The 26,920-nt window shown below is 36.1% G+C and overlaps 1 protein-coding gene across 5 annotated transcripts in view; it reads right to left on the bottom strand.

The window, feature by feature from the left end:
• LOC101895603 (tyrosine-protein phosphatase non-receptor type 9) overlaps nucleotides 1-26,920 on the bottom strand; it is a 211,309-nt gene that overhangs the window by 99,684 nt on the left and 84,705 nt on the right. Inside the window, exon 1 of one of the 5 annotated variants that reach the window (XM_059127363.1) lies at nucleotides 9,803-9,962. The exons of the other annotated variants lie outside the window; for them this stretch is intronic. Coding sequence (XP_058983346.1) covers nucleotides 9,803-9,850 — 48 coding nt within the window. The 5' untranslated portion in view covers nucleotides 9,851-9,962. Of the gene's footprint in view, nucleotides 1-9,802; nucleotides 9,963-26,920 lie in introns of those variants that run through there. 5 annotated transcript variants of the gene reach the window in all.

Raw genomic sequence — 26,920 nt, 5'->3', positions numbered from 1 at the left:
CTCAAGCAAGCGCTTCGCCGAGAATGGGCCAAAATACCGCAGAGCAACATTCGGGCAGCGTGTGACGATTTCTTTGGCCGTTTGAAGGCCATAATTCGTGCCAAAGGTGACCAATTCAAACAAATCTAAAGGTATTCTAAAATTTGATGCTATTTCCGACATTTTTTGCTTTCATTCAATATAATTTTAAAAATTATGGCGTTTGACTTTGTTGCAATTTTTTTATCTCACCCTGTATATGGGAGCTATATCGAAATTCAATAGATATGGCTCCCAAATTGACAATTGATTTCTGCAAAATTCCATCTCAATCAAACAATAAATGTGACCTGCTCTCTGTTTGCAAAAATACATTGACAGACTCAGAATGTGATTCTATGCAGAGTATCAAAAGGAATTTTGGATCTATATCGCTTTCTATACAGATATCAATATAAAAATTTAGTCGAAGGAAGATTTATAGAAAAAATATAAATTGCTAACTTAAAAAAAAACGCACTTATACACCATTTTGAGTTAACGAGCGATATGACTCTAACACGATGTGTAAACTAGTCTTAAACTGTAAATTTTTGTTCAATTGGAATATTTTTTTCTTACGAAATAGTAGCAAAGTTGTGACACAGTACAGAAGAAACGGACACGCTTGCATGTCATCTCATTATTTGGCATTTGATTTTAATTGCATTCTTAGAATTTGTTTCTGATAATTATTTCAATGGAAAGACATTTCGCAATTCCCGCGTAAAAAACAAATAGTAATTATGGGGATTTTTTACATTTTATTTTCCAGCAATTAACCCAAATTCTGGTTGTCAAAGTTATGGATGCGAGCGGAGAAGTAAATAGGCAATGGAGAACAATGGAAAAAATAAAATAAACACAAAGAATTAATCATCGTAAGCTGATTATTTTGTGACAAGAAACAAGTAACGAAAAAGCATCATCATTATTAAGCGTAAAGTAATTGGGATAGACGGTAAGTAATCCAGGAGAGCAGCTGAAAAGTGGTAACACTAGTTAGTGGCAAAAAAAAAAAAAAAAAATAACAACATTAAAAAAAAAAAAACAGAATAACCAAATTAAATCGGTTAAAAATTTATTTTTAAAATCATTTTTAAATTTCTTCAAAAAAGTTTCCCAAGATCTTTTCGTACACTGCGATGGCTAGGCAGACGATATTATGATTATAGGCAGAAGATATGATGCAAAAGACTAAATATTTATCAAAATTGGAAAATCTCCAATTTTGACGAAATTCATTTTAATATATATTTATTGCTAGAAAGTACCCGCTCGTCAGCGAAAAATCCAATTTAAGATTTTGTGTTTGTTCTAACAGTTCGTGTTAGACCTTACTTGTATTCAAAATGCACAACTCGTTCAATTTGACACAAATATTTAATCAAAACCTCACACATCGTACTAAATTTTCAAATTTTCAAGGTCCTATCCTAAATTTATTACAATACTTTTCCTACGCATCTCAAAAGCCACCTTCTTCTCCTTATTACCATACTTTTCCTATGCATCTTCAAAACCACCTCCTTCTCTCCGCCCTAGACGCCAACTGTGACCACGGTACCAAATTTAAGAATTCTATTTTTATCCCAACACTTAAACGCTAACGCATTTCCATAACCAACTCCTTCGCCTAACTACAGACACCAACAGTGACATCAATAACAAATTTCAGGATTTCAGACCTATTCCTTCACCCAATACCAAATTTAGTACTATTTAGCACTTTTCGTAAAATTATAGTACACATTTCCAAAACGACCTCCATATCTCCATCGCAGATACCAACAGAGACTTCAATTTCGTGATTTTAACTTTATCCCCTCACCAAATATACCCAATTTAGTACCATTTTGTACCACATATTACTATTGGAACAATTATGTTACACATTTCTGAAACTGGCATCAGATATCAATTCTTAATAGCAACAGGAACCTCGGGATCAAATTTCGAGATTCCAGATCTATACATTCACAAAATCCCAAATTTAGTAACATTTAGTACTTTTCGTATAATTTTAGTACTTAATTGGAAACCCGTTCCAAATCCCAATCTAAGATACCAACAAAATTTCACTGTTTCAGTTTTAGTCCTTTACCAAATACCAAATTAAGTACTATTTAGTGCTTTTTGTACAATCATAGTACACATTTCCAAAAACACCTCCATATCGCAATTCCAGACACCAACAGAGACCTCAGTATCAAATTTAGAACAACGTAGTACTATTGGAACAATTATGTTACACATTTCCGAAACTGGCATCAGTTATCAATCCTTGATAGCAACAGGAACCTCGGGATCAAATTTCGAGATTCCAGATCTATACATTCACAAAATCCCAAATTTAGTAACATTTAGTACTTTTCGTATAATTTTAGTACTTAATTGGAAATCCGTTCCATATCCCAATCTAAGATACCAACAAAATTTCACTGTTTCAGTTTTAGTCCTTTACCAAATACCAAATTAAGTACTATTTAGTACTTTTCGTACAATCATAGTACACATTTCCAAAAACTCCACCATATCGCAATTCCAGACACCAACAGAGACCTCAGTATCAAATTTAGAACAATGTAGCACTTTTCGTACAATTATAGTACACATTTCCAAACCACCGCTAAATCTTGGCCACAGACACCAAGTGTGTCATTAATAATAAATTTCAGGATTTTAGCACTATCCCTTCACCCAACACCAAATTTAGTACCACTTAGTACTTTTCGAACTATCATAGTACACATTTCCAAAACTACCTTTATATCCCAAATACCAACAAAGACCTCAATATTACATTTGAAGATACCAGTCCTACCCCTTCACCCAATACCAAATTTAGTACCAATTAGTACTTTTCGTATAAATGTAGGACGTTTTTCCACAACAACCACAAAATCTCAAACACAGGTACCACCAGTAATTTAAATTTCAAATTTTCGGGTTTCAGCTCTTTTCATTCACTTAATACCAAATTTAGTACCATTCAGTACTTTTCGTACAATTATAGTACACATTTCGAAAACCACCTTCATATGTGTCCGGGCTACGCAAGAACAGCGAACCTAATATCAATTTTTAGATTTCAAGCACTATCTATTCATCCAATACAAAATTGTACCAAATATAGTAATAATAAGTACTTTTCGTGCACTTTTTGTGCACCTTTCCAAAACCTACCACCAACAGGGACCCTAATACAAAATTTCAAAATTCCAGCTTTATCCGTGCACCGTAAACCAAACTTATCCAAATTTTAGAACCATTTTGTACAGTTCGCACACTTAGTACATATTTTTCAAACTACATACCTTCATAAATCAAACTTACCTTCCAATCTAGATTCTCATACCAAATTTCAAGTTTTTGGGTCTTTCCGTTCACACGATACCAAATGGTATCATTTTAGAAGTTTAGTAGCATTTGAGTGCTAGTATCCTTAAGGTTCGAATTTCCAAAAACCCTTTGATACGTTTAACCTGCACTCTATCAGTCACTATCATTCCAAATCTAGCTCATTCCGTTTGTTCAATAGTACATTTTAGCAGTTTTCGTACCCTTTCAGCATGTATTTCAGAAAACCCACGCCTACGCACCAAGACTGACCTGACTGACTCGTACAACATTTCAAGATTCGATCTTCAGCCGCTTCGTCGCGGCCTTGTTTCTCAGTCAGTCAGTTATATCACTACTCTGTTCCTTGGATTATATTGAGACACCCTGATGTAGATTCTCTGGAAACTATTATCAGTGCATCTTCTTCAGATGTACAGATCTTCTTTTAATGATCCATCGACATCCTAATAAAAAAAACCATCTAAAATTGCTTCTCAAAAAAAAAAAAAAATTCAAAAATATTTCCAAAATATTTCCAAAATGATTCACGTCTGGTAAACTTCTCAATAAAATCATCTTCGTTTCATTACGGTATATTTATATTGTGATCAAATAAAAAGAAACACGTCATGGAAGGCGCCGAAAAAAACGATTTTGAAAACCTGAAATGTAAATCATTCGTGTTATTCAAATTTGCATTCAAAGAAAAGTGGGCTACTTTGTCAGTGGTCGAAAGAAAACAGAATAACTTCATAAATTTCATCACATTCTTATATTCCATTCCTTCCATCTGCCATTGCGCTTTGTTTACACTTTTTATTTATTCGTTTTTATTGGAAATATCGATTATGACTCGTTTTTTTTTCTTTCGTTTTTTTTTTAATTGTTTGAATGCAAAAACTTGTGATTTACCGCTAAATTTAAATGGTTAGCAACTGACTGATGGACAAAGAGGCGGACGGACTAACTACCCAACAGCAGCAGCAGTTTAACTGGAAAACGAAAAACAAAACAAAAAGAAGACACATCGTGGCTCATAAACTCTGCTGTCATTTTTATTTATATTTTTGCTGGTGATAATTACTTTTTTTTTCTGGTGGAAGAAATATTTTTATGGGAATTCCGGACTTGAATAAATCTTCAACTCATTTGGAGAAATGATTTATGGGACCACTTACTCCATAGATGTGAAGATGTTAGGCCAAAAGATTATGAAATCGTTGGTAATAGAGATGAAAAAGCTCAAACGAGATACATCGCGGCTTCAAGCGATTACTAGAAAAAAAAAAAATAGCTAAGGGTTGATTCTGTCAATTCTCGAAGGCTGTTGAACCCCTCGGGAAATAAGGAAAAAATTCGACATGCTTTACGCCTAAATGCCTTGTATACGACAATGCCCATAAGTTTCAAGACAGAATACAGCTTCATGAACCTTTAAAATCCTCTTCGACAACAATAGCTGCAGGTGTGAAGAATAAACCTTTGCAAAAACTAAACTCATCTTCTTTTCTCCAGCTACTAAAACAGCACAGTCGATTTTAAAATTAGAGCTAAAAAGAGAACACAATGTGTCGGCGTTTCGAATGTTTACATGGAAAAATTACCTAAATAGAGGGGACAAGTTCCCATCTCTCTCACATTTTTGAAAGTTTCTGCCGAATTTGCCTTGAAACAATTTAAAAAAATTATCTGTCGGTATTGCCGACATATGTATACCCTCAGCCAATGTTCGATTATTTAAACATATTTCGATTTATTTTATGATTATTCAAAATTTTTGACCCTCTATGGAGTAGGTTTCGAAGGAATAGGGCAATATTGCCCATTCCGTATCAGACCTAAATGAATATGACATAAATACTACGGCACGCCAGGTTTGAAATATACTGAGATGAAAAAACTGCAACCAACTTCAGAATGCTGTCATTTCTAAGCCACTCGTCGGACAGTGACAGCTCATTATATTGTTTACAAGCGTACAAAAACATTTTGTTGAGAATTTTCCAGAAAAAAAGTTATTCGTGATGGAATTCAAGCGTGATATTGTGGTTTCTTTATATTTGGCTGGAAAACGACAAGTGGCTATCGTTAGAGCACTCCAACATTTAAATGTGAATAAATCATTTGTGTCTCATACCATCGCTCGTTACCCTGATACTGGTAGCGTAGCCCAACGTCAAGGAAGTGGACAAAAGAAAGCAGCAAAATCAGCGCAAATGGTTCGAAAAATAAAGAAGCGACTTGATCGAAACCCGCGGCGCAGTGGCCGAAAAATGGCTCTTGAGCTGAGCATATCGCAGTATTCGTGTTTACTTGCCAATGAGGTCAGCTGAAAATGTCACCTTCGATTGGCCACCAGAACTCAAGCGCCGGCCATGGTGATGGCAGCCGATGGTCGCTCTCCGCTTGTATTAATCGACCGTGGCATTAGAATAAATGCCGAATATTATGGCGAAAATATTCTGCAGGGTGTATCAAAGCGGTGGAAACACACACATTTTGGCCGCAGATCTTGGACATTCCAACAAGACTCAGCACCGTCGGACTCAGCACGCGCCACCCAAGAATGGTAACAAAATGAGGTTCCTTGCTTTATTTCCAGCGCACAATGGCCACCAAAATCTCCGGATACCAATCCGTTAGACTAGTTTGTCTGGAGTATTTTGGAAAGCAAGGTTGGCAATAAAAAATACCAAAGTGTCGATCACCTCAGCGCTTCGCCGGGAATGGGCCAAAATACCGCAGAACAACATTCGGGCAGCGTGTGACGATTTCATTGGCCGTTTGAAGGCCATAATTCGTGCCTAAGGTGAGCAATTCGAACAAATCTAAACTTATTCTAAAAGTTGATGCTATTTCCGACATTTTTTCCTTTTCTTTCAATAAAATTAAAAAAATTTTAAAAATTATGTCCTTTGACTTTGTTGCAGTTTTTTATCTCACCCTGTATCTCATATAAAGTATAGGAAGTAGTCGATATAGTCTAAATATAGCTTAATCAGACTTAGGTCAGATACAAATTGGACAATATTGGCCAACTGCTTCGGAACCTAGCCCATAAAGGGTCAACAGTTAGAATAATCATAACTCAAGATAAACCCGACTGATTTTTATACCCTACAACACTATGTGTTGGGGGTATTATAAGTTTGATTGGGCCAGAATTTATGTAACACCTCGAAATATTGGTTTCCCATATAGGAAAGTATATATGGATCTTCCTAGCTCGCCGAGCTGAGTCGATCTAGCTATGTATGTCCGTCCGTCCGTCTGTCCATGTTAATTTGTAATCACGCTACAGGTCGCAATTATGGCCCGATCCTAACGAAATTTTGCACGAAGGTGGGGTTAGGGTCAGAATAGAAGCCTATTTCGGAGATGATCGCCAAATGTTTAGGGGTTGAAATGGACCAAATACTGAAAATATGTCAGATTTTGCAGTAGCTATACAGGTCGCAATTATAGACCAATCGACGCGGAATTTCGCATGTAGCAAGAGTTTAGGGCGGGGAAGAAACCTACCAATTTGGGTGGTCATCGGATAATATTTAGCGTGTAAAATAGACCATATCTTTTTTGTTGAAAAAATTCAACATTTTTCATTAAACCGCGAATATTTTAAATCCCGGTGAAATCACAAAGCCATGACAAGGTTACTTCTGATCTTTACATTGATGTTAACACCCAACAAAACGGATATATAGCAAAATATGTGCGATATATATGTCTATCAAAGAAGACATCATTGAAAGATATCTTATATGTCGAGAACGGCTGAACTGATTTCGACAGTTCTAATTAATTCAGAATGTCCTCTTGGCAGGAAAGAAAAAACGTCTAAAAAAAATCGCATAAAAATATCTCTCTAAGGATGAAAATATTGATTTTGTAACATTTTCTCATATTTTTCAATTCTGTCATATTTTTGGCATATTTTCATTTTGAATTAAACATTTGTTAATATTTCTACAGCTATCAAAACTAAGTAGTTAGGATATCAGGATATCATATACAGATCGCATTTATGGCCCGATCCTTACGAAATTTTGCATGGGGATAAGATGAGGGTCAGAATAGAAGCCTACTCTTTTTGGAGATGATAGCCATATATTTAGGGGGTGGAAAGGACCAAAAACTGCCAAATTGTCAGCAGGTCGTAATTATCGCCCGATCCTCACGCACATTTGAATGGGGGTTACCGGTCATTGCAAAAGCCAAGCAGTTTTGGATGGCCATCCAAAAATATTCATTGTGTGAAATAGTTTGCCAACTTTTGTAGCCAAAATATGAAAATGTCCATTCCAGTGACTTTTTGGAGAATTCACAAACACAGGAAAGACACACTTCTGACTACTTCGTTAACCCTGATTTCGTTGAAGAATATAGTCAACTGTCTGTATCTCATATAGATGCGTTTCAGTCAAAAACCAATAATAAATGTTAATCTTTTGCCACTTCTGAGAGATTATAGGTCTTTGGGAAATATTGGTTCCAGATCTAGGAAGACCGTTTACGTGCAACATCTACCAATAAATAGGAAATGAGCAAATTAGTTTAAGTTGCTATTATTCGAAAGTTAGAGAACGGAACCTGATGGTTTTCTTTTATTATTTGTCACAATATCTTGTGGAATTCTTTCGAGTATTTCGCCTATATTAACTGTATCGTTTATTATAGTGTTGTAGGGTATTCAACGGTCGGCACCGCTCGACTGTAGACTTTGCTTACTTGTTCTAATATGTTTTTAATATTATCATGCACTATACAGCAATGCTAGAGGTTCAAAAGGTACCGACAAACATCGATTCAGAGTGTTAGATATAGTTCTCAAATTGTGACGCATTCAAATAAGGTTCATAGTTGGCATGATCGTCTTCACACAAATTCCCCATCTAAACTTATTTTGTTACGGAAGCTCTACTAAATGCGTATAGTAGTGTAGGGTATCATATAGTCGACCCCGCCCTACATTTGGCCTTTCCTTACAGGCTTGTTTTGAAAAACTTCCGTATAGGACTTAAAAAATCACCCTTTGCTTATGATTTTGCTGTGGTGGAATAAAAAGATATTTTCAATATTCGTAAATGTATTTGGGGATTCACTATATCAATAAATAAGCTGTGAGTCACTGTATGCGAAATAGTTTTTATAATCACTTGTGTTAATTCTTCAACATTTTTATACCCTCCACCATACTATGGAGGGTATATTAACTTTGTCATTCCGTTTGTAACTCCTCGAAATACTCATGTCAGACCCAACAAAGTATATATATTCTTGATCAGCGTAAAATTCTAAGACGATTTAGCCATGTCCGTCTGTCTGTCTGTCTGTCCGTCTGCCTGTCTGTTGTAATCACGCTATCTTTCGAACAAATTGAGATAGAAGGCTAAAATTTTGCTCACATATATATTTTGCCAGTAGGCAGGTTAAGTTCGTAAATGGGCCATGTAGGCCCAAGTTATCATATAGCCCCCATATAACGGTACCTCCCGATATTCGGTATTTTGATGATTTTAGCGACATTATTCACCGGAATTGTTCCAAATTTGGTATTTGAAGTTCGTAATAGATACTACAGCCTAAGACAGAAAATAACCTATGTAGGTCCACGTCTTCGTATAGCCCCCATATACCATACCCCCCGATATTCGGTATTTTTGATGATATTAGCGACATTATTTACCGGAATCGTTTCAAATTTGGTGTTTGAAGTTCGTAATAGATACTGCAGCATAAAACAGAAAATGGGCCATGTAGGTCCACATCTTCGTAGAGCCCCCATATACGATACCCCCGATATTCGGTACTTTGATGATTTTAGCGACATTATTCACCGGAATTGTTCCAAATTTGGTATTTGAAGTTCGTAATAGATACTACAGCATAAAACAGAAAATGGGCCATGTAGATCCACGTCTTCGTATAGCTCCCATACATCGTACCCCCCGATATTCGGTATTTTGATGATTTTAGCGACATTATTTACCGGGATTGTTTCAAATTTCGCATGTGAAGTTCGTAATGGATACTTCAGCCCATGTCAGAAAATTGTTTGTGCAGGTCCACGTCTTTGTATAGCCCCCATATAACGGTACCCCCTATATTCGGTGTTTTGGTGATTTTAGCTACATTATAAACAGATTTTTCTTCAAGTTTCGCATTTAAATATTGTAATAACTTATGAGAAAAGTTGCCACGTCATCGGTATTTTTAAGAATTTAACAGAATTTTTAACGGATTTTATTTTATTTATTTATTTATTTTTTTTTTTTTTGGAAATTGTCAAATTTCTACCAAATGGTGGAGGGTATTTAAAGTTCGGCCCGGCCGACCTTACAACTTTTTTACTTGTTTAAATATCAATGTATTCACTCAAAACATTGAAGTTTTTTTTAAATAAAATTTGGTTTGTTTCGTGAAAAATTTATTTTTAACCAACCTGATTATATTGTTCTCGGCTAGAGTTGCACAACAACATTTGGACCATTTTGAAAAAAAAAAATATATTTATATTTATTTTATAAATATATCCCTTCTTTTAAAGAGGGCTCGCATTCACTTCACTTTCGAAACATAAACTTTGGATTATATCTTGTATGCTCTGATTTTGATTTGATTTTTTTTTCAACTTAGCTGCAGGTTAATGAACTGCTCTTTCAAAAGATTGTGAAATAGATATCTCAATTGTGGAGAAGACTTAAGCCTTTTTTTCTTTCTTTATTTTTTCACTCTTCCGTTTCTTCTTTTTATTTTGGAATTTCACTTTAAAACACTTTTATTTTGTTTTATTTCGCTCTCGATCTTAATTTCGCTGATAAGCAACCGAATTCCATACACACTTGGAGTAGTAACTATTGTTTTGGAAGTGGACTGAAGTGACGGGACAACACACTGCGCACGATATTCAATTCCATGCGTTTATGGCAATGCAACGACCGAAAATACCGAAACCGAAAAGAAAGAAAAACAAAAGCAAAAGTATTGGAATATTTCGACGAATGTTGTTGATTTTTTTTTTTCAAAAGTAAATCCGACCCGGTTCGCGTTTGAATCATAACTGAAAACTTTCATACAACAATTAATGATGGAAAGGGACGAAATCCGATCGAATGTATGACGAACGTATGTCTGGTTGGCTGACTGACTGGCCATTAACCATAAGTATAGCCACTGGACTGGTCAGCAGAGTGAGGTGAGGGCTGAGGGGTACATAATGTGGTTGGTTAAGAAAAGAAAAAAAAACGTTAACAGCGACGTAGACAGTGGCTGAGCTCTAAACTCACCCAGCTAACAATTGGGGGGGGTGGGGGGGTTATGATGGTGAATATACAGCGTCGCTTTCATTGTTGTTGGTTGCTGATCGATCTACTGACACCACCGAGAGCCGACATTAAACATTTCCAACCACACACGCATTCAGGCACTTTAGTTAAACAGCAACATCAGCCGCTGCAATAATGCAGAGCTCAATTCGCTGGAAATATAATCAGAAACTAAACAAATGTTGGTTGCTGACTGCATTTTAGCTGTTGCCGGCCAATGCCTTCCATTTTTGTGTAGCTGTTTTAAATAAGGCAAAATTAATGTGAACCCGACTGCTAAATCAGCAACTAAGTAGTGGTGACTAAAAACGTTTCGAGCTATTAGGGGTTAATACATTATTTCCTACCCCCTCAGTCGTATACGCTCATTCACCGCAGCTGCCTCTCAGTAGAGCACTCTTTTTCTGAATTCTACAGTGGCGACTCGATAAATTGAACAAACGAGTAGAGTGGGGACCCAATAAGCTGGGGACGAGTTACGATGGAGGGCCAATGAATATGACAAAGTGTTTAAGTGGCAGGACCTTTTGCACTGTGGCATTACTAGCTCCTGCTTTAGAGTTACATAAGTCAAGTTTCGTTTGGTGGAGTCTTTATATTGCATTTGGACAAATATTAGACGTTTGGTGCACAATAAAAGGTAAATCGGACGAAGTTATATATGGGAGATATATCCAAACCTGATCTCGATAAAAATTAGCAAATGTATTTCTGAGCTGTATTTGATATATTTCCCCAAATATTGTTGTTGCAGAGTGTATATTACGGCGGCGGTGGACAAAAATAACAAATCGGATGAACAATATATATGGGAGCTATAGCTATATCTGAACCGATTTCGATCAAATTTGGCATACATATTTTCAGGCCTAATTTAGGTGTATATGCAAAATTCCATACAATTCGGGCTGATATTACACGTTTGGTGCACAATAAAAGGCAAATCGGACGAAGTTATATATGGGAGCTATATCTAAATTTTGGCCGATTATCTCCAATTTCAAATAGGGTTCGTCCTTGGGCCAAACAAATGATCTGTGCAAAATTTCATCTGGATCGGATAATAAAAGCGATCTGTACTTTGTTTACAAAAATACATGGACAGACGGACGGACGGACGGACATGCATAAATCAACTCAGAATGTGATTCTATGCAGATCATCAAAAGGAACTATGGGTCTATCTCGTTTCCTTTTGCCTGTTACAAACAAATGCACAAAGACATAATACCCTGACCACCTTGTGGTGTAGGGTATAAAAATAATAATAATCAAGCAGATCATGAAAGTAGAGCTCATCGAAGAAGACATGTGTATCGGCGAAAGAGGGCAACTCCCTCTTTTTATACCATACACCACATAGGGTTAAGGTATTATGTCTTTGTGCATTTATTTGTAGGCCCATAGTTACTTTTGAGGATCTTCATGGAATCACTTTCTGAGTCAATTTATGCATGTCAGTCCGTCCGTCTGTCCATGTATTTTTGTAAACAAAATGCAGATCTCATTTATTATCCGATTAAGATGATAATTTCCAAACAATATTTGTTTGGTCCAAGGACGAACCCCGTTTAAATTTGTGAGAATCGGTTCAAATTCAGATATAGCTTCTATATATATTTTCAACCGATTTCGATTTAACTATGCACCAAATGGCAAATTTCAGTCCAAATGACCTGAATTTTGGCACATCCTACCGAATATAGCTATAGCTCCGATATATGTGTTTTATGCGATTTGGTGTGAAAGTCCCTCACATGCGTAATATGCACTCCACAACAATAATCTTTGGTACCAGATATCAGATACAGCTTAGAAATAAGTCTTTAAAATTTTCTCAAGATCGGTTCACATTTGGTTATAATTCCCACATATATCTTTATGCGATTTCAGATTTATTGTGCACCAAATGGCCAATATCAGCTCAAATGGGCTGAATTTTGGCACTTCCGACCAAATTCAGCCTTAAAGGAAGTGTTTCAAATTTACAATCATATTTGATATCGGGCATCAGATACTGCTCGAAAATACCTCCGCCATATTGTATCGAAATCGGTTGAGATTTTTTTTCGTTGATATACATCTTCATCCGATTTTACGGCTATTGCTCTCAATATATGTAATATCAGCTCAAATTGAATAGATTGTTTTCATATTCAACCGAATTTTAGCATTTGGTGAAACTCGGTTCGGTGCATCTATTGCTCCAATAAATATTCTTTTAAGATAATCCTTATCGAAGTCATATCATGCACTATATAGTAATGTTATTTGCTTCATGATCTACCTCACATAAATTACCAATATAAACCTTTTTTGTTACGGAAGCTCTACTAAATACCCATAGTTGTGTAGTGTATGGTCCCGCCCAACTTTTGATCTTTCCTTACTGGTTTCTCAGGCATATGACTCAGAGTTAACGTTTTTAGACCCTAGGCCTCTTTGGACCAAATCCGTTTCAGGATATTTAGAGTCGATCTAGGGTGCTCACAATAACTCTCGAAGGGAGTAATCGATTTTGTCCAAACTTGGTAAGTTGTAATATTATTGTCAAACTTAGATCGAGTTCGGAGGTGGGGCAATATCCTCCCACTCTTTCTGGTGGAGAGATACACAAAATTCATAGAGAATAATTTACCGTATAGAACACGAATGGATTATCCAATTTTGTGCAAACTTTGCAAATCATAATATTTTTATCAGTGCTAGGGCAGGTGCGAAAATGGACAATAATGGTCTACTCCATCAAGTACCTCGTCCACAAAGTGTTAAAATGTTGGATAGTTGTAGTTGTTATAAAATATAAAATATGTTATAAAATATGAAATAAGAGTCCGACTGTCTTCAAATTTTGTACATCTTAATATCTCTACCAACAGAATATCCGACTACTCCTTCTAGTACCTCCCGACACAACGGGTAAAAAATTTGAATGGTCATGAAGCTGACAAAACTCGGAATGAGCATTTGATTCCTTTCAAACTCGTCACACTGCAATATTTCTATCAACAGAAGATCTGGTGTGAAGATGGTCGATAACAGTAACAAAACGCTCACAAATTTTGAAATCAAATTCCACACATCCCAATATATTTATTAATGCAAGATCCTTCCTCCATCTCGTACCTCATTTACCATTTTTAAATTGTTGCTCCTACTAATTTTCTTTTATCAGTAGTAGATGAAGTGGAATACTTCGGTCCACTATAACTGGTACCTCACGCAACTTCAACTTTTTTTTTCAAAAATGATAACATATCTCATATAAAGTGAAGGAAGTATTCAAATTGCGAGATATGGACCACAACTGGCACGCTGTAATACTTATATAAGTTTTAGGTGAGATACGAAATGGATAATATGGGCCAATTCTTTCTGAAACACCTCCTTAAGGATCCAAATTTTGAATAATAAAAACTCTTTTCAAACGGGATAGTAGAAGGTCAAAATATTCCACAGAATTATTTGGCATAAAATTTTACTATAGCTCCTAGAATACATCAAAAGTCTTAATCTTGCCTATACGCCAGAAATTCATAAACTGGGTGAGATAAAAAAAAACTTCAACAAAGTCAAACGCCATAATTTTTAGATTTTTTTTTAATTTTATTGAATGAAAGCAAAAAATGTCGAAAATAGCATCAAATTTTAGAATAAGTTTAGATTTGTTCGAATTGGTCACCTTTGACACGAATTATGGCGTTCAAACGGCCAATGAAACTGTCACACGCTGCCCGAATGTTGCTCTGCGGTATTTTGGCCCATTCCCGGCGAAGCGCTTGCTTGAGGTGATCGACACTTTGGTATTTTATAATGCCAACCTTGCTTTCTAAAATACTACTGACACAATAGTCCGGAGATTTTGGTGGCCATTATGCGCTGGAAATGAAGCGACCCATTCTTGGGTGGCGCGTGCTGAGTGCGATGGTTCTGAGTTCTGTTGGAATGTCCAAGGTCTGTGGCCAAAATGTTAGCGTGTCCAAGGCTTTGATACACCCTCCAGAATATTTTCGCAATAATATTCGGCATTTATTGTTGTGATGCCACTGACGATTAATACGAGCGGAGAGCGACCATCGGCTGTTAAGGCGGCCCACACCATCACCATGGCCGGCGCTTGAGTTCTGGTGGCCAACCAAAAGTGCACATTTTCAACTAACCTCTTTGGCAAGTAAACACAATAATTTGCTTTGTTTACAAACTGCTGGACAAGGAATGTTTTCTCATTGGAAAATCCCAAATTCGGCAGTTTACCACTTTAGGCGAATTGAAGCAACTCTTTAGCTCTTTTGAGTCTATTTTTTTCTGCTGCGGTGTAAGTTCTTGCACTTTTGGAATTTCAATGGCTTTACCCCGAGATCATTTTTCAATATTTGCCGAATGGAATATTGCGATATGTTCAGCTCACGAGCCATTTTTCGGCCACTGCGACGCTGGTTTTGATCATTTCTTTTCGACCCATTTCTGTGATGTTACTGTTTCCTTTCGTCCTCTTCCTTGACGTCAGGCTACGATACCAGTATCACGGTAACAAGCGATGGTACGAGACACAAAAGATTTATTCATATTTAAATGCTGGAGTGCTCTAACGATAGCCACTTGTGATTTTCCAGCCAAATATAAAGAAATCCATCACAAATAACTTTTTTTTCCGGAAAATTTTCACCAAAGTTCTTTTGTATGCTTGTAAACAATATAATGAGCTGTTCCTGGAATAATTTTAACAGCTGTCGGATGAGGGGCTTAGAAATGACAGCAGTCTGAAGTTGGTTGTAGTTTTTTCATCATGGAAACTTTGAATAAAACATTTGAAGAAGTTGCTCCTAAAATTTCGATTTTTTGTGAGGAATTAATCATTTCAATCATTTCATTGAATCGTGATTTCAACAGAAGAGATGGCTAATTCGGCAAAAAATTTTATTTTAATCAAATTGGGTCTAAGGTGTTTCAAGCGTAATAACAAACTCAATATACCCTCTGCGGGAGGTTATACAAATTTCAGAACTGAGTTTACAGAGTTACTTTGCGCTTTTTTTTTCAATTATTTGAGCCCACTGTTGCACAATTGGTGTGTCATACATGACAGTATTATTGTAGTATGTCTCAATATCTTTTCTTCGCTTTTATTCGAAACATAAATGGAATTCCTAGAAGATAAGCTTTGTGACGACACCGCAGCAACAAACAACCGCAATTTGACACCCACCCACAAAAGCAAAACATGCCGCCTTTTAAGGCCAAGCCGCGCGCCTTCATAGACACACACAGGAAGATGTTTTGGGCCGCACCCCCTTCTAACGAAACTAGTTAGCATCGTTGTCCAGTATAGCCAAATAGACAATATGTCTATTTGATTAAATAAGGAAAAAAAGAAGAAACAGACGATAAACAGCATAACCGGATAACTGATAAAAAAAGAAAAACGTTTTACGGGAAGTGGATAAGTTTTGAACACGCGGTCGTGGTCGTGGCATGACTAAATGTGTAAACGCAGTCAGACTTATTATCTCTTCACATTAAAAATACATTTCTGGCATAATGTGTGACAATTAATGGGAAAAATTATCAGCTGTAATGTGTCAGGGAGAGACAGAGAGAGAGAGAGAGAGAGAGAGAGAGAGAGAGGGAGGGAAAAGTAAGTTCAAGACGGGCTCTTAGGACAGTGGGTTATTTTCGGATGAATGAAAAGTGAAATTTTTGTACGTTTTTATACCCTCAGCCATATGGCACAGAGGGTATATATCATTTGATATGGCCAGCGCGTGCCTCATCGAAATAACGGTTTTAGACCCTAGGTCTCTTTGGATCAAATCCGTTTCAGGACATTTTGTTTGGAAAATATTTTACTGAACAAAAAGCGAAAGGATGATCCGATTTTGCAGGAACTTTACAAATCATTACCTTCCACCCCCACCCCGAAAATGTGATTTTATAATCCGATTGTCTTCAAACTTTATACATCACAATACTTTTTTTCTGGCACCTCCTCCACAAAGGGTCAACATTTTGAATATCCATGAAGCTCATAAAACGAAAAAGTAACTTAAGATTTGCTGTGAATGTGGGATATATTGGTCTATTCCTTCTGATACCTCCCCCACAAAAGGGTCAAAATTGTCAATATCCATGAAGCTCATAAAACGCGGAATTAACATCCGATATTTATATCAACACAATATCTGTTATAAAAATGGTAAAAATCCGACCATTTTTTCGATACCTCCCCACAGAGGATCAAATTTTTGAATAACCAAACCGATTATAAAATCCGAAATATGCATCCGGTTCTTTTCGTATTTTAAACAACCCATTATTTCCACTAACACAAGATCTGCTGTGAAGATGGAATATATCGGTCTAGTCCTTCTGGTAGCTCCACCACAAAAGGTCAAAATTTTGAATATCCATGAAGCTCATAAAACTCGAAATTAACATCCGATTCCATTCACACTTGGTACATGTCAATATTTCCACCAGAAATATTGAGATGTGCCAAGTCTAAATAGAATCTGATGTTAATTTGGTGTTTTATGAGCTTCATGGGTATTCAAAATTTCGAAACTTTGTGGGGTAGGTACCAGAAGGAGTGGTCCGATACATCCCATGTTAATACCATTTGAAGACGTTCGGATCCTTACATCACATTATTTAAGAGTTATAATTATTCAAAATGTTGACCCTTTGTGGGGGAGATACTTGATGGAGTGGACCGATACTGTCCATTTTCGCACCCGACCTAGCACTGACGCAAATATTAGGATTTGCAAAGTTAGAGCCAAATCGGCTAATCGTTTCTCTTTCTGTGCAAAAAATATATTATATATATATATATATATATATATATATATATATATATATATATATATATATATATATTTTTTTTTTTTTTTTTTTTTTTTTTTGAAAACTTTGACCTTTTGTGGGGGAGTTACCAAAGAAGTGGGCCGATGTATTGCCTCTTAACACCAGACCTTGTGTTAATAAAATTATTGGGATGTGTGGAATTTGAAGACAATCGGACTGTTATATCACATTTTATAAGAGCTTTAATTATTCAAAATGTTGACCCTTTGTGGGGGAGGACCCTGATGGGGTGGACCGATATTGTCCATTTTCGCACATGACCTAGCAGTGATGAAAATATGAGGATTCGCAAAGTTCGAGAAAATTGGGTTATCTTTTCTCTTTCTGTGCAATAAATAATTTTCTTTGAAAATTTTGAGATTTTGTGTGGGAGGTACCTGAAGGAGTGGGCCGATATTGCTCATCTCCGAACTCAATCTAAGTTTGATAAAAAATATTACGATGTACCAAGTTTGAATCAAATCGGATACTCCCTTCGAGAGTTATCGTGCGCACCAGCCAGGCAGACGGACGGACGGACATCGGTAGATCGAATCCAAATGTTCTAAAACGGATTTGGTCCAAAGAAACCTAGGGTCCAAAACCATTATTTCGACAGGGCTGAGGGTATAAAAAATCTATAGGATTTTTTTTCTGAAGAAAACCCCTGTGCAATAGAGCCTCGGCGTACATTGTTTTTTAAAAACTATCAAAATCATAAAATATATTGATAGTTTTGATTATGTTGTTCAATAAATAATATTTCAGCGCATTTTGTGTAAAGAAAGTGATACATTAATTTGCGTCATGTTTCTCCAATCCCCATTAAGAAGACGAGGCTCCAGTGTCGTCTTCAAATATCCGATGTTTATTATTATATTTTTAATTATGCCAAAAAAGCTATTTGCACCCACTGTAACTGAATTGTAATTCAGCCAATGATGACTAGTCAGTCACAACGTGCAGCAAGTGGTTTAAACGACCGACTAACCGACTGACTACCTTTAAATTGAGTCATTTTTTCAACTGAAAAAAAAAATCGAGACTTCATAATTTGTCGTATGATATTTCATTTAAATAATGACGTGGTAGAAATTCTTTTAAACCGCGTGGAGTAACTCATCAGTGAAACTGAAAGCAATTACAACAAATAAAGCGGATGATTAACAACAGTTGGAAATTATGACTGTTTCTCTATAAAAAAAAACCGACAGAATAGCAAACACAAGTTTTTATAAGTTTTGATTGATAACAACAACACAACTCAACAAAAAATACCACCACCTCCAACAGAATGAAATTCTCAATCCAAGACCAATTGCGGTAGGTAAGTTAAGCAAAAAAAACTTTATCTCCGTAAAACGAAGGGCAGCGACGAGGTTTCTAGCCAGCAAAAATCGCATTACCAAACATTGGATCTAATGAGAACATTTGTCGACAGATGTACAACCTCAGAAAATTTTGATTATTTAAATATAATTTGACTTCAAAATGATGACCCTTTATGAATGTGGCTCCGTGGAAATGAGCCAATATTGTGCGTTTTCGTCACTTCATATGAGATATGTGACAATTTTTGGAAAAATTCATTTTATGGGGGGGGGGGGAAGTACCAGAAGGAGTTGACCCACATATTCCATAATCGATGTGCCGTGTTTGAAAATAATCGGATGCTTTTTGGTGTTTGATGAACTTTACGGTTATTCAAAATTTTGACCCCTTTGTGGGGGAGGTACAAAAAGGAGTAACCCGATATATCCCATCTTCACGACATATCTTGTGTTAATAAAACAAGTAAAAAAGCTGTAAGTTCGGCCAGGCCGAACTTTGAATACCCTCCACCATTTGGTACGAATTTAACAATTTTCAAAAAAATAAAGGGATTTTAAAATTCTGTTAAAATCATGTAGCCGTATATTAGAGACTATATGGCAACGCGGACCTGCATAGGCAACTTTTGTCACAAGGCAACTTTTGTCACAAGGCAACTTATATCAAAATATTCAAATGCGCAACTTGAAAAAAAATCTGTTTATAATGTAGCTAAAATCGTCAAAATACCGAATATAGGGAGGTACCATGATGGTTATAAAACGTGGATCTGCACAAAAAATTTTTTGTCATAGGCTGTTATATCGAACTTCACGAACTTCAAATGCGAAATTTGAAACAATTCCGATAAATAATGTCGCTAAAATCATCAAAATACCGAATATCGGGGTGTACCATTATATGAGGGCTATACGAAGACGTGGACCTGCACAGACAATTTTCTGTCATAGGCTGTAGTATTCATTAAGAATTTCAAATGCGAAAAATTTGAAACAATTCCGGTAAATATGTTCGCTAAAATCATGAAAATACCGAAGATCGGGAGGTACCATTATATGGGGGCTATACGAAGGCGTGGTCCTGCACAGACAATTTTCTGTGATAGGCTGTAGCATCCATTACGAACTTCAAATACAAAATGTGAAACATTTCTGGTAAATAATGTTGCTAAAATCATCAAAATACCGAATATCGGGAGGTACCGTCATATGGGGGCTATAGGAAGACGCACAGACAATTTTATGTCATAGGCTGTAGCATACATTACGAACTTCAAATACTAAATTTGAAATAGTTCCGGTAAATAATGTCGCTAAAATCATCAAAATACCGAATATTGGGGGGTACCGTTATATGGGGGCTATACGAAGACGTAGACCTACATGGCTTATTTTCTGTCTTAGGATGTAGTATCCATTACGAACTTCAAATACCAAAATTGAAGCAATTCCGGTAAATAATGTGGCTAAAATGATCAAAATACCGAATATCAGGAGGTACCGTTACATGGGGGCTATCCGAAGACGTGTACCTATGTGGCCCATTTTCAATACCAAAAGTCCTGCAGACATAGTACATATTTGAGTAACATTTTATCAACCTACTTCATTTCGTTCGGAAGCTAGAGTGATTTCCACAGACGGACAGACGGACGGACATTGATAAATCGACATAGAATTTTATGCTGATCAAGAATATATATACTTTGTGGGGTCTAAAATGTATATTTCGAGGTGTTACAAACGGAATGACAAACTTAATATACCCTCCATACTATGGTGGAGGGTATAAAAAGGGGGATGTGTAAAATTTGAAGAGAATCAGAAGAGTATTTCATATTTTACAAGCGTTTTGTTTATTCGCCCATTTGTGGGGGAGCACCAGAAGGTGTGAACCGATATATCTCACTGTCACACCTGATCTTGTGTTGATAGAAATATTGGGCTGTGCCGAGTTTTAAAATAATCGAATGCTTTTTAGCGTTTGATGAACTGCACGGTTATTAAAAATTTTGACCCCTTTATGGAGAGGTACCAGAAGGAATAGGCCGATATACACCATCTGCACGACAGATCTTTAGTCAATAACAAAAAATGCCATGTGTGAAATTTTAAGACCAGCCAGCCAGACAGACAAACAGATTTCGTCCAAAGATACCAAAGATCTAAAACCGTTATTTCGATGAGGCACATTTTGGCCATATCAAATGATAGAAGAAGCAAAGTGTAGCAGCTGTCATTGTTTATGCATCTTCTAATTGCGAGAAAAATAAAGCTTGTAATCTGATAAATAGGACACAATCCTCATAATCCTACCGATCCTACTGGGTGGACTTGGAGTTGATATTCAGCCCCGCATAACGATTTTACTTTCAATACCTACATTATGTACAGGGTTGCCCATATTCGACGGACCCATCTGGCAACGCCATAACTTCTGACAGAGATGTCACATCGCTTAATGACATACCGCGTTTGAAGCGTCAGTCCAAGCAGATTTTTACCATGAACCAATACACGCCACGCGAGCGCTCTGAAATAGTTGAAATTTACAAGAAGTCAATTGTGAAAACTCAACGTGCTTTTAAAATACTAAAAAATGTGAGAAGTGAGCCTTCTAAGAACAAAGAACGAAAAATTTTCGACTGGTAAGGCTCTTTCTAATCCGAAGAGGCCATATAAAAGTCGACCAAGGCGATCAGCCGAGAATATCGCTGCCGTACGAGCCAGTGTTGAGAGGTCCCCAAGAACATCCCAAAAACGCCGTTCTCAGCAGTTGGGCATGGCTCGGTCCACTTTACAACGGATTATTCGCATTGATTTGCATTTGTTCCCGTGCAAAATTCAATTGACGCAAAGAATGTTGCCTGCGGACAAGCCTCGTCGATTGGAATGGGTCCAAAGAGTCATCGAAATGGCCGAAGATGACGAGCCATTTTGGAACAAAATTATCATGAAGCTCATTTCACATTGAATGGGACCGTAAATAAGCAAAATTGCCGTTTTTACGCCACTGAAAATCCTCAGGAGATTCTAGAAGTGCCTCTTCATGACGAAAAAGTCACAGTTTGGTGCGGCGTTAGTGCGAAAACGGTCATTGGGCCGTTTTTCTTCCAAAATGAAAATGGCCATGCTGTTACCATCAATCAGGAGCGTTATCGCGACATGATGACCAATTTTGTGATGCCAATTATTCGTCGAAAGCGTATGAGGCAGTTCTGGTTTCAACAAGACGGCGCTCCACCGCACACAAGTCGTATAACAATCGATTTTCTGTAGAATTTGTTTCCGGGCCGTTTGATGTCGAAAAGTGTTGATTTGGACTGGCCACCGCGTTCGCCCGATTTGACGCCGCCTGACTTCTTTTTGTGGGGATATTTGAAGTCAAAGGTTTACGTTAACAAGCCAAGGACCGTAGAAGAGCTCAAGGACAACCAGAAGGAATAAGGTGAAGAAATAACGATGGAAAATGCAGCAAAGGGCACAATACGTCATCAACGCTAGAGGCGGCCATTTGAGAGATATCATATTCAAAAATTGATGTAAACAAATCTACTTGGAACAAATTAAATGATTAACATTGCCAACCGCCAAATTTTTCTTTTTTTTCTTTGATTTAAAAAAAAAAAAAAAAAACATGGGTCCGTCGAATATGGGCATTCATGGAGAATAATATTGTCACCTTACCAATTCTTTGTCAATTTATTTTAGGAAAATAATCACACTTACCTGAAAAGAAGAAAAGGAAATATTAAATATTGGGCATTTTAAAAAATATTAGGTATTATAAGAACGTTATAAAAAAAAAATAAAAAAAATTGTATAAGAAAAATCCATGTTAGTGAGAGGGGGATATCGAGAGTGAGAGGGGATCGAGAGTGAGAGAGAGAGAGGGGATCGAGAGAAAGAGTGGGGGATATGGAGAGGGAGAGGGGGGTTATTAAGTCCTTTTGAAATATACTATCCGGAAAAATCTTTGAAGATATTCTATCGGCAGACACATCTTATCTTATGTATAGAAGACATTTCGAAGGACTTGTATACGCGTAAGACCTGTTGAGCATTTCATTATAAAAATGTTATTTTATTTCTAAGAAAAGAAATCTGACAGGAAACGTTTAAAAAGGTAAAAGGTGTATATTTAAAATCGTTAAAAGGACTTTTTTAAAAGTCTTACAGATAGATGTAAAACATATCTGCAGAAAAATGATTTTAACAAGGTATTCCATGTCCATTGGAGACCTTTCATACGATTACGACTTTTTTAATACCTTTAATCTGAAAAAAAAAACTTTTTGATTTTTTTACCCACAAAAAATACATTGTCACATAAGTACCGTCAGACAGTCGCTGATAAAGAACGTATATATCTTAAGAACACCAATAAAATTTCTTCTGGGGTATTTTGAAGGCCTTTGTGCATCTATTTATCAAAAAAAAAAAAAAAAACGTGGAATTTTGCACGTACGATTAGATTGGATATGAAAATAAGTATGCCAAATTTAATCGAAATCGGTTCTGATATAGCTATAGCTCCCATATATATATATATATATATATATATATATATATATATATATATATATATATATATATATATATATATATATATATATATATATATATATATATATATATATATATATATATATATATATATATATATATATATATATATATATATATATATATATATATATATATATATATATATATATATATAAATATATACATATATATATATATATATATAATATATATATATATATATATATATATATATATATATATATATATATATATATATATATATATATATATATATATATATATATATATATATATATATATATATATATATATATATATATACAGTACAACATTAAACCTCAGCAGTCCATGTTCTCCATCCAATACTTCGAAGTTTATTACAACCATTTGTCTTCCTTTTATACCTCGTCCATTCAAACACCTACCGACTTGTTTCCCGGTGTTTTATTAGAGTTGCAAGCCGACAAACAATTTCCCTCTATCATAACTTTGTTCTCCAGGAAAAATGCTATTTCCCTTTTTGTTACAGAATCCCAGCATAGATGGAAAATAGAAAAAAGCTGATGGTTGTATTCAAACAAAAGAAATAAAACAAAAACAATACAACAAACAAACGTATTTCCTATCGTCGTGAATTATCATTACATCAGCTGCATTTACAGCAGCACTCGAAACAAAGCAGAGCAATCATTGACAGGTTGTATTCCGTGGAAATACAGGATGTATTTAAGTGTAATAGAACGTAAATGTCCCTAACCTTTGGGGAACCGCGATGAACAAAATGGGGGGGGGGGGGGGGGGGTGAAGGGTTACAACATGGAGGACATCCTGTAAGTAGAATTACTTGCTCAAGCTATTCCTCATTTCCAGGAATTTTTAAATTTCATTGCACTGAGTGAAATCTAAAGATCTATAATAAGATATCTTATCGTAAGTCATACGTTAATATATTTATTGCCACTTTAAACAATGAGAACGGACCAAGAACCCGGATATTTGACCCGAAATTTCACGGATATACTGAAGCGCTATATTGCTATTTTTATACCCTCTGCTATATGGCTACAGAGGGTATATATCATTTGATACCGTCAAAAGTGCCTAGTCGAAATAATGGTTTTAGACCCTAGGTCTCTTTAGACCAATTCTGTTTCAGAACATTTGGAGTCGATCTACCGATGTCCGTCCGTCCGTCCGCCCGTCTGTCTGTCTGTCTGGCTGGCTGGTGCGCACGATAACTCTCGAAGGGAGTATCCGATTTGATTCAAACTTGGTACATCGTAATATTTTTGTCAAACTTAGATCGAGTTCAGAGATGAGCAATATCGGCCCACTCCTTCTGGTACCTCCCACACAAAATGTCAAAATTTTCAAAGAAAATAATTTATTGCACAGAAAGAGAAAGGATAATCCGATTCTGCTCAAACTTTGCGAATCCTCATATTTTCATCAGTGCTAGGTCATGTGCGAAAATGGAAAATATTGGTCCACTAAATTAGCGCCACCCCCCCACAAAGGGTCAAAATTTTGAATAATTAAAGCTATTATAAAATGTGATGTAAGAGCCCGATAGTCTTCCAATTCCACACAACCCAATAATTTTATTAGCCCAAGGTCTGTTGCAAAAACGGAATGTATCGGTTCACTACTTCTGGTACCTTCCCCACAAAAGGCCGAAATTTTCAAAAAATATTTTTTGCACAAAAAGATAAACGATAATCCGATTTTGCTCGAAATTTGTAAATCCTCATATTTTCATCAGTTCTAGGTCATGTTCGAAAATGGACAATATCGGTCCACTCCATCAAATACCTCCCCCACAAAGGGTCAAAATTTTGAATAAATTCAACTCGTTGTTGCAAAATGGCCAGGCTTAAAAAATGTGATGTAAGGGTCCGATTGTCTTCAAATTTCTCATATACCAATATTTTTATTAACACAAGGTCTGGTGTTAAGAGGCAATACATCGGTCAACTTCTTTTGGTACCTCCCCCACATAAGGTCAAAATTTTCAAAAAATGTATATATAAAATATATTTTTTATATATTTATACCGAAACGTGAACCGATTTTATTCTAACTTTGCAAATCCTAATATTTGCGTCAGTGCTAGGTCGGGTGCGAAAGTGGACAGTATCGGTCCACTCCTTCTGTACCTCCCCCACAAAGTGTCGAAATTTTGAATACCCACGAAGCTCATAAAATGCCAAATTAATACCCGATTCCGTTTAGACTTGGTACATCTCAATATTTCTATCAATACAAGATCTGTTATAAAGGTGGTATAGATTGAACCATTTCTTCTCCTCCATACATAATTTAGAAAAACAAAACACTCAAATAAAGCGAAATAAATATCCAACTTTCTTCAAATTTCACACACACAAATATTTTTGCTTACACAAGATCTGTTGTGAAGTTGATATATATCTGCCAACACCTTCTGGGGTCACAATTTTCAATAATTATATCTGTTTTCCAAAAACAAGTTAAATTGTGTCAGTCGGTTTTGCGGACAGATGTATACCCCCAGCCTTGAGTTGTGATTATTCTAACTTTTGACCCTTTATGGGGGAGGTGTTCCATAGCAGTTGCCCAATATTGTCCAATTCAATTAATTACTTATTTATATCAGATTTCTGGCTAAGGGAAGTAGTTAAATATAGCAAGTTTTATGGGGGAAGTACCTGAAGGAGTACGCCGATATACCTCATTTTCACAGCATATCTTGTGTTAGTAAAAATAATGGCACGTGATGAGAACCGGATGCTTATTTCGGATTTTATGATCGTTTTGGTTATTCAAAATTTTGACTCTTTGTGGGAGAGGTACCAGAAACGATGGTCCGATCTCTATCATCTTTATAACAGATCTTGTGTTGATAGAAATATTAAGATATGCTAAATCTGAATTGATTCAAATGTTAATTTTACCTTTTATCAGCTTCATGGATATTCAAAATTTTGACCATTTGTGTGGAGGGTACCATAAAGAGTGAACCGATATATCCCATCTTGTGCTAGTAGATATAATAGGGTGTATGGAATATGAAGAGAACCGGATGCTTATTACGGATATAAGAATCGTTTTAGTTTTTCGAAACTTTGAATCTTTTTGAGGGAGGTACTAGAAGGAATGGTCCGATTTGTACCATCTTTATAACAGATATTGTGTTGATAGAAATATTGAGTTGCGCCAAGCCTGAAAGGAATCGGATGTTAATTTGGCGTTTTATGAGCTTAATGGATATTCAAAATTTTGACCCTTTTTGGGAGAGGTACCAGAAGGAGTGGACCGATATACTCCATCTTTACATCAGACCTTAACAACAATATTGTGATGTCTGTAATTTGAAGACAATCGGACACTTACGTCACATTTTATGAGAGTTGTAATTATTAAAAATTTTGACCATTTGTGGGGGAGGTACTTGATAAAGTTTACCGATATTGTCCATTTTCATATCTGACCTAGTACTGACGCAAATATTAGGATTTGCAAAGTTGGAGC

The sequence above is a fragment of the Musca domestica genome, unplaced genomic scaffold (genome assembly GCF_030504385.1).
Source record: "Musca domestica strain aabys unplaced genomic scaffold, Musca_domestica.polishedcontigs.V.1.1 44, whole genome shotgun sequence".
Lineage (NCBI taxonomy): Eukaryota > Metazoa > Arthropoda > Insecta > Diptera > Muscidae > Musca > Musca domestica.
Note: the sequence above shows the minus strand (reverse complement) of the source record. Positions and strands in the feature narration are given on the sequence as shown.